Raw genomic sequence first — 13,092 nt, forward strand, 5'->3', positions numbered from 1 at the left:
CCAGCAAGCAATCTATACCTTGTAAAGCGTAGTAGTTTAGCACGAGCTGTTTAAGCCTGACGAATAAAATGCAGTTTTGGCATAGATTGAGAAAAATAGGAAAGCGATGCGTTACATATCGCCGCTAGCCACTGACACGGAGAATTTCTCATTCTAGAAACAGTATATTTTCTCCCCTTGGTGCACAATGTAGAATCTCGCGACAATGACTACAGAATAGCCTAACATATATATGTTATTTTTGCAGCTACACATTTACATCAAAGGTTAGATCAAAAAATTGTCCGCAAAAAAAATTAAAGACCGTGTAAGATAATGGACCTTCACTTCTATAAATTACGCAAGTGATCGAATTTAATCTAAAAGCATGATTGAGAAATGTCAACTTCAAAAACTTCTACGAATAATACAGAATTAATCAAACTCTCCAATAAAATCGAAAAACTCACAAAGATTGTTGATAATTTGCAAGAAGAAGTAAAATCCATGAAACGAAATAAGTCTTATCGCAATGAGATTCAACATCGGGAAATTAACAAAAGTAAAACTTCTATGAAATCGGAGAATAAATCAAAGACCAACCCATTTGATAGGTTAAAATTTTTTCGTAAAAATGATAAAACAAGCGAAAAAAGTGTCACGTATGTGGACTCCGATAATAAAAAGGATAAAGATAGAAGTAAAGGTAAAGCAAAAAATGATCAACAATTAGGCACAATTAAAAAAAGTGATACAACTGATTTACCAATTACTCCTAAGGTAATATAAAGTAATTCATTGTTTAATATAGAGTTAAAAATAATATTTATACCAGATTTACGCACATTGTTTTAGAAAAAAAGAAGTCATCTTACACATTTAAACTCTGATGATAACGATGTAAAAATCAACAAGCAGTCAGATCTTGTTTGCTCTGTAAAAGATTGTTCAGTACAAACTAACAATGACAATCGAGAATTGTCGACTCAACATAAGATTTCATTAAAGAATAAAAAAGAAAAAAACTCTGAACAACTGGATAAAGAAGTTATTAAATCGAAATCAAAAAGCAAATTAAAGTCGTCATGTGATGGTTGCGCTAAATCGAAGTCGAATTCAAAAATCTCACAATGCGCCAAAGGCTGTCCTTATCTCGATAAAAGACAAGCCATTGATAAAGAAACAAAGATTGAAAATGTAGAGTCGAAATTGAAAGAAGATAAAATCGAATCAAATGTTCAAACATTAAACAATCAAGATTACATGATCGATAACCAACACAACGTTAAGAGATTTAAAAATAAGAAAATAATGGTTAACTTGATCCGAGATGGCAACGAAGAATCTTTGAAAAATATTCAAGATAATGAAAATTTAAAAATTAACTGTAGATTTATCGAAGACGTGGACTTATCCAACATCAGAAATTTAAAACAAAGCAGTGCAGACATCGTTAAATCATCCGCTCACGCAGCTGAAAGGTCGAGAGAAAAGAGGAATGGTTGCAATAAGTGCTCTCAAAATTGCGGACCGAAAACAGTACTAAAAATTAATAAAGCTATTTTAGCTCCTGATCCTCCCATGATTTTTCTGTCTTCAAAAGACTCGAGTAAAAGTGAATCACGTCGACGCAAGAAGAGCTTGATTAAAAATTGTGAGCAATTTTTGAAAAAACAAAAATCCAAGCAACGTCATTCTGATTACCAACCGCGTACCTGTTGCTCACCTCATCATGACGAATATTCGGAGATTTTTAATTGATTCAAAATAGAATAAAAAACCAAATAAAATCATTCATCATGTAGAAATGGCTTTATTTCTATAATTAAAAAAATTTCTAAAACAGAAACTTATTTTACGTTTATTTACATGATAACGGTACAAGTATAACGTGTACAATCCATAATTTTCTGTGAAGAATATGACAATAAAGAGCACTTGGAAGATTATTTTGTTTAATGAAATACTCATCTTGGTCAATGGGACTTGTTGCTTTTACAAATGATTATCCTACTCTAAAAAAGACATGGTAACCAGTCTATTCGTTATCTGATTGGGTGTTCATTTTACCGCGGATTGTCAGCGCATGTTTGAATTCCCAATTTCAAAAGATTAAAATTGAGAAAATGTGATAATTGATCTCATTTTGGTTACTAAAATTCTGTAATAAAAATGTAAAAATACCAGCACACATTATTCTTATACCGATTAAAGGAAGGTTATAGGTCTCGAGACAGTGGATACGTATGCTAAATATGATGGATTTTCAATCACCTTTTGGGTACATGGCACTTTTGGATTCATTTGCAAGGCAATATTTTTTGTATAAAGTTTGCAAACACTTTATTAAGTGATTCACAATAAACATATAACAAGGAATTCATAAAATATTAATATATCAACATCGGGACTTTTAAAAAATCTATATATAGTGACAATTTCATACATCGATTCTTTACAAAAATTAGGAACAGTCTCGTATTTAATCTATAGGGTATATATATATATATATATATATATATATATATATATATATACCATATTAAATATAGTTAACATTAAGTTATTAAAAAAATAAGTATACTCGACATCCGGCGTCGAGTATACAGCAAATTACATTCCTTCGATATACAATGTGATGATGTATGAAATGTTAATACCTGTCCCTAATATCACATTTAAGAAGAGATGAGGGCGCGCTTTCACAAAACAGCTCATTATACGCTCAAATTTAAAATTAGACTACAAAATTCATCAACAGTCATGAATTTCTGGACAAGTCGCTCTCACATTAGCACAAATTTTTGACGAAATATAAACAAGGCAGCGCGAGCATCATCCTCTTAAAAATAAGCAACATCATTTCTTCGAAAAAACAACGACGCCTTCACGCGCTTTCGCTTTTTGCTCGAGCGAAGGCCGCGACACGCATTCTATACGTCGATCGCGATGCGACGCGCACTTTAAATCACTGATCGTTGAAGAGATAACGAAAAAACACTCTAGTCCAGTTTCAAGCTCTCCATGTGGCTCTCCAGTGCTTCCTGGGTGGACTCCTGGTAGACCTTGTTCATCACCTGATACGTCTGCTCGATCAGCTGGGGCAGGTCGGCCTTGGTCAAGCCCTTGGTTGGTATCGGCGGCAGTATCGTGATGTAACTGGTACCTGCAATGCACGAGCGATCGACGCTTTTAGTATACTTGGTTTGCGAAGCCAAAACGATTGTTTTGAAACTCTAGACCAATTATAGATACGAGAGCTTTGCCTTTCTTTGAATTACGCATGCGAGATCGTCGTTAGTGTGACTTTTTTTAGTATCGGTGAATGTTTTATGATTTTTGCAACGCGCAGATTTTGCTTCGTGATCAGCTGAGCAGACTAACAGTAATTTTTTTTTGATCGATGACATAAGACAGATTGCAGATGTCCGAGTTGTGATCAAATTTTTTGTAAGATAGATTATGCTTTGCATATTGCGGAAAAACACGAGTTTACGTAAGCTAAAATTATCCTACGGTAGGTTCGAATCGTTCGTAAGCATAATATTAATTGATTACGCGCAATTTTTCAACTTACCCGAGTCAAACTTTTTCAATTTGTCGTTTATAAAGTAATATCTCGAGACGACTACTGGCTGAATAGGCGTTTGCGAGTCAATTGCCACGTGGAATCCGCCTTTCTTAAACGGTAACAAGCTCGAGCCCGTGTGCCTCTTTCCTTCAGGATACATCAGTACTTTTGCCTGTTTAACAATAGAAGATAATATTTTCAATGTTGCCTTGATTAATTTGAATGAATCTTATTAAACATGATAAAATGTATGTATACCTTTCTTCTTTTGATAATTTCAGCGGTTGAATTGACGGTACTTTGGGCCTCTTCCTTTTTGACTCTGTCGATGAAGATCGTGCCCCAGAGCCAACTCGCCAGACCGAATGTGCCGAAGTACAGAACCTGTTTCTTCGAGATGACGGTGCACCTTTGGAGAATCGGCCAAAGTTGGGCAAGCACTGAAATGCAGAGAATTATAATTGTAATTATAATGAGAATCTTATCGCTAATTTATAAAATTACGTTTGGTTTACTGACTCTCTAATTCCTTATCAGTGATCTACAGCATATCACAATTATGATTCACATTATAGCGGCATATTAAACGCGTGAACATTATCTCAATATACTTAAAAAATGCAAGACATTGCTTACTTATGCAGTGATTTTCAGTTACTACGAGCGTGTTCGGATCGTAAGAGAGCACGATTTCGTTGATATTACGTCGGACTACCGCATCTCGGGTACATATCATTTAGGAACAATGAAAGCAATTTGCTTACCACAAAGGTCGAGATTACTTTGATGATTGATCAGTACGACTGCTCCGCTGTCTTTGACAATGTTCTCCTTCCCTCGAACTTGGTAATTAATACCGATCACCTTGGCGGCTTGTCTCGCACCCCAAGCTGGTATCCTGAATAAATTATCATTTAACAATACATTTTTTAATAAGAAACGTGTGAATTAGATTAAAAGAAAAAAACTTACAAAGCATTTCGCCAATCCCTGACTCTGAAGAACATCAGCGGTATCGGCCATGTCGCCCATATCGCGCTGATAATGACGAAGACAAAGTGTTTGGTGTGGTACCTGGCGACCTCGCTGATCGCGCAGATCATCACCGCGAGAAAGAAAAGAGCTACACCAATGCTGCTGCAAGACATCTCGAGCATTCTGGAAAATAAGGCGAAGAGAGTGAAAAATTAGCCTATATAGAACATATCGGTAGCGATGGAGAAAGAAACCGGTTTATATCTTCGATAATTGTTTTTACGTACATATAGAGCAATGGATGCGCTTAATTAAATGTTCATGAAGCGCGTGCGTGCAAGAAAGAGGCGTGGCGAAACGATGACACGTTGTGCCACTATCGCCTATGGCAGTAAGTATTATCGCGAGCGCTTTGTGTTTTACGAAAATCGATATAAGTACGACTGTAATCAATTGCGCGATACATACAATGGAACGAATTATCTAAAAATTGAGGATTAATCAGTGGAGGGTCAAAGTACTTAGAGCAGTTGTTGATCGAAAATTACTTTGTTCGCGACACTGCTGGTGATTCATCGCGTTCTGATTGATATTTCGAAAACTTTTATCAATTCTAATTGGAAGATTTATGCGAAAGCGATGTTTTGTCTACTTAATTAATCGTATCTAGAATCACATTTTAATAATGCGCGTGCGATATATTGTACACGGCTTTATTCGATAAGTTCAACAGTCCCGCAAGCATGACTAGAGAGCTTTTAATGACTCAATTCGCACATCAAAAGATCGACCAAATCAAAACTGCTTTTTACCGGTATTATCTCAATGAAAACTCAATTAATCGCTTACATTTTTTGTCGCGTCTATATATTATGGAACCATATTATAAATAATCTGAAGTAATCAAATTTTCCGTTGACGTTATTATTAGAGTATAACGGTAAAGCAGAGCCTGTCTTATTTCCTCGTCACAACAGAATCCGCACAATCACGATCGAATCAAAGAAAATAGGTGAAATCGTTAACTCTGCTTGCGTCTGCAAATAATAAGCTACATGCGCGTCTCTTTCGTACAAGTCGGTCGACAGCAGTTCTCTCGACTTATTCGTTCGTATGACAGGGAAATACAGTTCGTTATGCCAATCTTTGCCGTACATTGTAAGCAATTATCAAAGAGAAACTTTGTCTACAAAAGCCAAATTTGAATTTTAATAACCGGCAATAAGGTAATTTTCTAATGGATATTCATGGCGTACGCGCGCGTAAGGTGTGTATTGATAAATCTTATACCTATTATTGTGCACAAATAAAAATTAATTACGAACCTTTCTTTTGTGAAAATATACACTATGCGTTTTATCGATCGCGCGATCGGCAGGTAAAACTGCCGCACGTTAATAATGAGGAAAAAAATTTACGAGTATGTGTTTGAAAATTACAGTCACCCCGAGAAATTATTCACGCGTATCTCGAGGAAAATGTGATTCTAGAAAACGTAGCTTCGTTCGAGTTGAATTTTTTTTCAAGCGTGTATATAAATATCATATTAATGAACTTATAAAATTGCTTTAACTATTTTTCCTCGTAAAATTTACTTTTCAATTCTGAATAAACGAGCGAGGCTCTATTATTCATTTTTAAACTTTAAGTAAAGCTAAACTGCTCATTCATAATGCAAGTGCAGTTCATCAACTTATAATAATATGCTAATAAAAAAAAACAATATTATAAGTACTCGAAACGGGAATATTCCGATTCCTATACTCGCCAGTGGAATAATCAATGCATTAGGGCTGACCTAGATGACCTCCTGGTCGGTCTAATATATAGAAGCATGCCAACTATCATAAGTGTGTTAATATCCGCTCAAAAAACTCGTCTACAGCAAAAACCACCACACCTTCACACTATAATCAATGTCAAAGTTGGCATGTAAATAAAACGCAAAATTCGCCCGAAATCACATTCCCACGTCGTCGATAAACTCCGTAATTATCTTCCGCGATTTTTTTTCTCCTGCATAGCGCATCAGGCATACAATAATATCCGCTCGTTCGCATCGTCGCGCGCACGAAAGTGGTTACACACGATTGCAAAGTAATTTGTTTACCTCGAAGCGCTGCCGCTGCACACACGTATACACGTGACACGAGGCGAGCAACCTCTATGCGCTTTTATCGATTTTACCTCCTTCGAGACGGGTGTATATGGGGAGAGCAGAGGGGGTTGAATATTGTTGTTGCATAAATAAGGTGAAGAAGGTATGTAGCCTTGATTGTTTAAAATATATACCCTCTGTGCGAACGCGCGAAATACACAATGCGTGTATCTCTTGAGAAAGAAAGGGCTGTATATAGTTGAATATTATTATTATAAGTTTGTTGACTTTATAGATTATTGATTTTCATAACAGTGTCGCATGTACTTTAAAATTGTTCGTAATTGATTTACACTCGCTTTACCGCCTTTGTGTGCACTTTTCCTCGAAGAGGCATAGGTACACGCTTATTTATTCATTTTAAATATACAAAATGCAAGATAATAGCATGCTAAGCTCTTTTTTGCAATACTCGCGGTTAACATACAAATGTATATAGTTACACGTTTCGTATGAAAAAATTTAAGTCTCAAACGGCAGCAAAGAAGCTTCCATACACTTATACGTAATTCTCTCGATATATTCAAGCCCAATGATGTTTTGACCTTTACAATCAATTGGCGCGAGGCAAGAGGTGAAATAATCGCGTTACGCGATAAAAAAGCGCTGCATTGCTTTCTAATCAAATTATATCTATCTGATATATCATCTTTTTCAATGCGATGATCGTATGCATCAGGAACAATGCCGCAAATGCAGATTATATTCGTTGCTACAATGCGATGAACAGGTGAAGATTCGATCGTGATGTGAAAATTGACTCTCAGCCGCGATTCCATTGATTGAGCGTGAATATTTCGAGACAATGATCGGCGAATTTGAAAGTCAATACGAGCAATTTTGAGCGCGAATATTGCTCTGCATACAAGAAAACAAGGGAATCTATAAACGGCGCGTCGCTGAATTGCAGGTCTTTGACGGATCAGTTGCTATGATTTTGTAGTTGTAGTCGAACAGACGGTCGGAGCTTCGATACGCGCGTGTGTCACGTGTTTGCGCTGATAACGCGAGATTCGACTTACATCTATATTAGCTTCAATGACGTCGTTACGTACACACAATAAGGAATGTCAAATTACAGCTGAGCTTTTTTTTAGAAACACGAAGACGCTTTTATTTTCTCGTGGGAGTTTGTTGGAAAATCGATGACAGTACGAGGATGACGCTAATGGCTGGCGGATCCTTACGTGCCGTGTTTCCTGATGTATGGAAATGGCCAAGTCGTGTCGCGCACATATAGGCCTTGTAAAAAGTTTTATACTACTTCCAGCTATGAACCTAAATTACACCAAGTATTTGCATTATTTTCCAACTTTGCGACTTGTAATACGTCGTTATACGCTCGTACATTAGTATTATCTTCTGGTACTTTTCCAAACTGTCGATTGATTACTAATGAGCCGTTCGCACACTCACGTGCCAAACTTATTGTTTTTCTTTTAATACTCTTGTATGCCGAGAGCTTAGATTACACGCACACGACGAAATTGCTAACAAAGAATCAACGTAAATACGAAATTCGCTCTTATCTTGACCTTTGACGCTGCACAGCCCACCTGATCGAATAAATAGTTCAACGAGCAATATATTATCTCATCGGAACATCCGAATCGCCTCTGTGAATTGATTAGTCACGACAATATTTGGAATAGGTGATAACGCAAAAAATACAATCAAGTTCAACAAGCTATTCCCAGTACAACCTCTTACGACGCATATTTTTATCTCAATAACTTTACCAGAATTTAGAGGCTCGACTATATCCGAAGCCGAATATTCAGAGCGTCATTAGCATAAGGCAAAAAGCGTCTTCCCTGCTTACACGAGTGATGCCATTCTTTTTTTCCAAATTTACATTCACACTACTCTGCAAATTCTCGCACTTTCTGGACTCGATCGTCTCGATCTCAACCGATCATATGAGCTGCAAGTATGCGCGCCTTTCTCCCGATCTTCCGATGAAAGTGACTTGGGAGCAGGAAACAACGTTACGCGTGCACTTCATACAGAGCTTGTTTATTGAGAATTTTTTTGCAATCTCACCTTGGAGAAAGTGGTTTAGGCGGATTAAGGTTCGCTGGATACCTTTCGCGGAAGGTTTTCTCGGTGCTTTAATTTTTCAGAGTTGACGACTATAAAGAAAATACAAATACACGAAGCGAGATAAGCTAATGACGAGTTTTTAATCGTCTTGTTATGGAAATTTAACGTTGATTACTTTCCAGGACATGAATTTTTTCTTTGTTGGTACCGGGAAGCTGAATTCTCCAAAGTACATAAAATAAATCGGTATGAAAGTTCAAACAGTACGAATCATCAGAGAAATCTCGGAAAGTAAACTGTAAGTGTCTGTCGGTTCGAATGTTGACAGAAAATGACGTGAGCATTAACAGATGATATTTTGTCGACTTGTAAACGTTTCTCTAGAAAGTCGATTCACCGCTCGATCATCAAAAATGCCTCGATTCCGCGTTCGTAAAGTCCAATTTATATGCTGTGTGCACACAGAAGAGACGTCAAGATTAGCCGGCAAAAACCTAACCTACTCTATTCCAAAGCAACACGTACATCTATTCCACATAGTGAATCATCAGCTGTATAGAACTAGACCCTCTGGGTATTATGACTACGGATTTCGTCATCAATTATATGAGCGCGCGACGCTATGTAAAACGCGCCGAACGGATACGAAAAAATCGCCAGTCATACGGTTTGAAGATTCAAGAATGCGACTTTAACTCTTCGCATATTTATACGACTATGTGTGTACCTGGTCGTTAATGCATAGTTAATGTTAATGATCTTTTTCCCACGATTTCCCTAAATTACGCGTTGTTAAAGTCCGCCAACTTGCATAGTCTCTCGAATAGCTCAACCACAACGCTCGCGAAGCGCAAACGTAAATGAGACGTAAATCTTCAGCTTTTACGGATGCGACACTAAACTAAAAAAACAATAACAAAAACAAAGCGCCGTCGTCTCCACGACAAACCCACGTCGCTCTGACGAAATATGATAACAAACACTAATCGCGCTTTGATCACATATCCCAGATCTCGCATAATAATTACTCACATCGTCGAGGACAGCCCGACTCCACTAGTGAAAATCCCTTCCTGGCAAAGAAGCAGAGAAAACAAACTTGGCTCACTACAAGACTCGCACTGAACAACGACGACAACGAGTCCGCGCTCGGTCTCTCACTGAATGACTGGATCCGCGACGCGGCCGCACGTGCGCCTTATCGAACGATCCTTCCCCTCTTTCGCGCTCGCGAGAGCTTCGACGGTATTATGAGTATGTGCTTATTCTCTTGCGCTCACCTATATATGTACAGTACGCACATGCAGTACAGAGAGCGTACAGAGCACGCGCCTAAGTTCGAGTGCGCGGGATGATGATTTAGGGGTATTTGAAGTAGGTGCGGGAAAAATATGGGGGTCGTTAGGAATTCTAGGACGGAGCTGAGAGAGGGAGAGAGGCTGTTTTATGGATGCGGATGTGAGTTGTGGCTTCGTGTATAGGTGAATTTTGGTTTATTGCGAGGTTTACCGGTGCAAGGGAATGAAATTTAGTCTTTTTTCATGTCGCGAGTAAAACAGGCGTGTTGGATGAAGTAGGTATATTTTTTAATTTTTGAAAGTACGAGAGATAAATAACGACTATGATTTTACTTATAGTTTTCGATTTTTAAATGATGCAATATGGCACTTCTTATGAACTTGACATCGCGACCTTCATCGAATCAACGATACTTGATTTATTACGAAAATTATCTTAGATCACTATCCTGTTCAATATGTATCAGATAAAAGTATTAGCATCGTATCGTTAATCCAAGAGTACATTCAACTTTGGTACCTGAAATCGTTTTTTTTTTTCATTTCCAGTGAAATAGGACGGCATGAAAAAACTAACTGTTCACCGCGAAAATGCATGTAGAACGAAACTATAAAAATGACGAGCAACAGAATAAAACTACTGGAGCAGCTCGCATATTTTTTAAACGTTTTGAATTACCTTTTGTCCTATATACATTTTTATTCTATGAATCTGCTGTTCTAAAAAAATCATTTTAAACAATTGCAAAATGAATTAGACAGTTCATTGTTAACATCACACTTTTTACAAAGAAGGTAATATTTACATGCAACGCCTCTGAAATAACAGCAATTCGACCGTTACTGCAAACGAAAGACCGCAATTTCACACTCTTCCCATTCCTCCATGCATACGCGTCGCTCGAGTAGTCAAGATCGCGGCGTCGATGCTCGGTTGAATTCCGACGCGTCATTTTTGACTTTACGACTTTACTAGAAGAGAAAATTGGCAGTTCTTTCGATTAACCGCATTTTCAAATGGTATTCGACAAAAGAATGCGCCGATAAAGTATCGACTGACGGCTCGTTAATGAATACTTTTAACGATCGATATCCGATTGATCGATTTGTTACTGATAGTACTTAAATCGTTTTAAATAATGCGCTTTGAATTCAATGAATGATTGATGTTATAATATAATAATTTATTCGTGTACAATAAACTTTTGATTTTTCAACTTATTTATACCAACGAATTCTTAAGTGTATTATTTTAACTTTTTCTTCAGATAATCGAATCTACTCCACTTTTTGTCAGCCGTCTGGTGTATAGGTGATCACTTTTTTAGTTTGTGTTAAGAAATCGACACAAACAGCTTAATTATATGTAAGTCGAGGGTTTGTTATGTTTTGGGTTATTAAAAACTGAAAATAGTCGTTTAGCATTTATTCCAATACTTATTATTTACTCAAGAAATGATTCATGCTTTTGTACAAATGGCTTTTTAAAAAAGTTTTGATTGTAAAAAAATAAATTAAACTCTGCTTACATTTGTAAAATAGCGTAACAATGTACAGTTCATTCAAATATCATCAACTATTTTCAGCACTTCCTTTACTTTGAAACCCTTCTTGGACTTTGTTGAACGCAGATTTGAAAATTTCAGTTTTTTAGCACCAGCACTGTCATGTGAGAGAGATTCCTCTTCGTTATCACAGTCTTTGGTAGCATCCTCACTAGTTTCCTGCTCCTTATTACTCAATCTCTGTTTGATCAAACTAACAAAGTCAATGGGTTCGCTGTACTCCTTGCGCTGGGCAGTTGCTGCAGCTCTAGTTTGCACTTTTCTCTCCATTACTCTCTTACTTGGTTGTCTCTTTTTTGGTTTTGGATCATTCTCTGGGATTGGGTCATTTTCCTTGACTTCATTGTCTTGAGACAGTTCTTGAGAATCATCACTTGGTAAGGTAGAAACTCCAGAATCTTTTTGAGAATCATCACTCTCGTTCTTTACATTTTTGATTATGAACTCACTGCTTCTGGGAATAGCCAAGATATTCTCTTCAGATGTGTTCATGCAAATTGTCTCTTTATTTACAATTCTGCCACCATGAGCAAATGCAGACAAACCTTTGCGTCTCCACATTTTCGAAGTACTTGGGATAGCTTGCTTACATTTACCTTCAAATCGGAATTCTTCAGGATTGACCTCTTTGATTTCACCTTTAAGGAAGGATAAGTATTTCTTCAAGGAAGTGTAAAAATGCAACTTGTCTTGCATCCTAGGAAAATTTGCACATCGCGCACTACTCGATGGAACTACCCAGAGAGTTGTATCTCCTACCCGATGAGGTTGTAAACCAAATTTGAATGTTGATTTGTCGTAGTTTTCAGCAAACTCTTCGTAAATACACTTCCCATTGAATATAGCAATTTTTGGCTTGAATCGTTTCAGTTTTTCCTGTACAAACATAGCACCCTTTCTGATCTCTGACTTGCTTAAATCTGCCGATGACCTTGTAGCTCTTGAAACTATATTTGTTAAGCCAATGTTGTGTTGCAAAAGTTTGTCATCCTCTTCGTAATTCACTGGTTCAGGAATTAACTTTGACTCATAAAGCAGCTTGTAAAAGTGGTTACCAGGACCAGCGTAATATCTTCCTGTGTGAGCAGCCATGAGACTAGGATTTATACCAACGAAAACCAAATCTAGATCTGGTTCTAGAATATCCTTTAGTGTATTCTTTTTAACTTCTTCTTCTGATAAGCCATCGAATCTGCTTGATTTTTTTACTGGCTTCTCAACTGTCTGTGGGGGTGTTCTCTTCTTTAGTTTTTGCAAAGAAATCGACATGACGCTGTTGAATTTTCTAACTAACACTTTCATTCAGATACGGAAAAGCCAAATGATTTATTTTTTCAACGCTTGCATACTTAGTGTAGCCAAAAAATATAAATGTTCTTTAGAGACATGATTTTGGAAGAATGGGCGCCAAGACCCAATCCAAAACATAAACATTCGATCTAACCGCACCTGACTTTATAGAATTCGCGCATGCGTGCATGATAAACCGCCACGTCTAGACGC

The 13,092-nt window shown here is 37.2% G+C and overlaps 3 protein-coding genes across 3 annotated transcripts; 1 reads left to right on the plus strand and 2 right to left on the minus strand.

The window, feature by feature from the left end:
• The first annotated feature begins 66 nt into the window (after positions 1–66).
• Positions 67–1,925, plus strand: LOC100680374 (uncharacterized protein PF11_0213-like). The gene is made up of 2 exons (XM_031924367.1): positions 67–759; positions 835–1,925. The coding sequence occupies exons 1-2, from the start codon at positions 379–381 to the stop codon at positions 1,738–1,740; spliced, it is 1,287 nt and encodes a 428-aa protein (XP_031780227.1). The 5' UTR covers positions 67–378; the 3' UTR covers positions 1,741–1,925.
• Positions 1,773–9,942, minus strand: LOC100120172 (1-acyl-sn-glycerol-3-phosphate acyltransferase beta). The gene is made up of 6 exons (XM_001603785.6): positions 9,759–9,942; positions 4,523–4,708; positions 4,315–4,448; positions 3,809–3,990; positions 3,557–3,722; positions 1,773–3,145 (listed from the first exon to the last, which is right to left on the minus strand). The coding sequence occupies exons 2-6, from the start codon at positions 4,705–4,707 to the stop codon at positions 2,982–2,984; spliced, it is 831 nt and encodes a 276-aa protein (XP_001603835.2). The 5' UTR covers position 4,708; positions 9,759–9,942; the 3' UTR covers positions 1,773–2,981.
• Positions 9,943–11,435: 1,493 nt separating this feature from the next.
• Positions 11,436–13,041, minus strand: LOC100120200 (G/T mismatch-specific thymine DNA glycosylase-like). The gene has a single exon (XM_001603810.4). The coding sequence runs from the start codon at positions 12,889–12,891 to the stop codon at positions 11,587–11,589; it is 1,305 nt and encodes a 434-aa protein (XP_001603860.2). The 5' UTR covers positions 12,892–13,041; the 3' UTR covers positions 11,436–11,586.
• Between the last annotated feature and the right edge of the window lie 51 nt (positions 13,042–13,092).

Source organism: Nasonia vitripennis, chromosome 2 (assembly GCF_009193385.2).
Source record: "Nasonia vitripennis strain AsymCx chromosome 2, Nvit_psr_1.1, whole genome shotgun sequence".
Taxonomy (NCBI): Eukaryota; Metazoa; Arthropoda; class Insecta; order Hymenoptera; family Pteromalidae; genus Nasonia; species Nasonia vitripennis.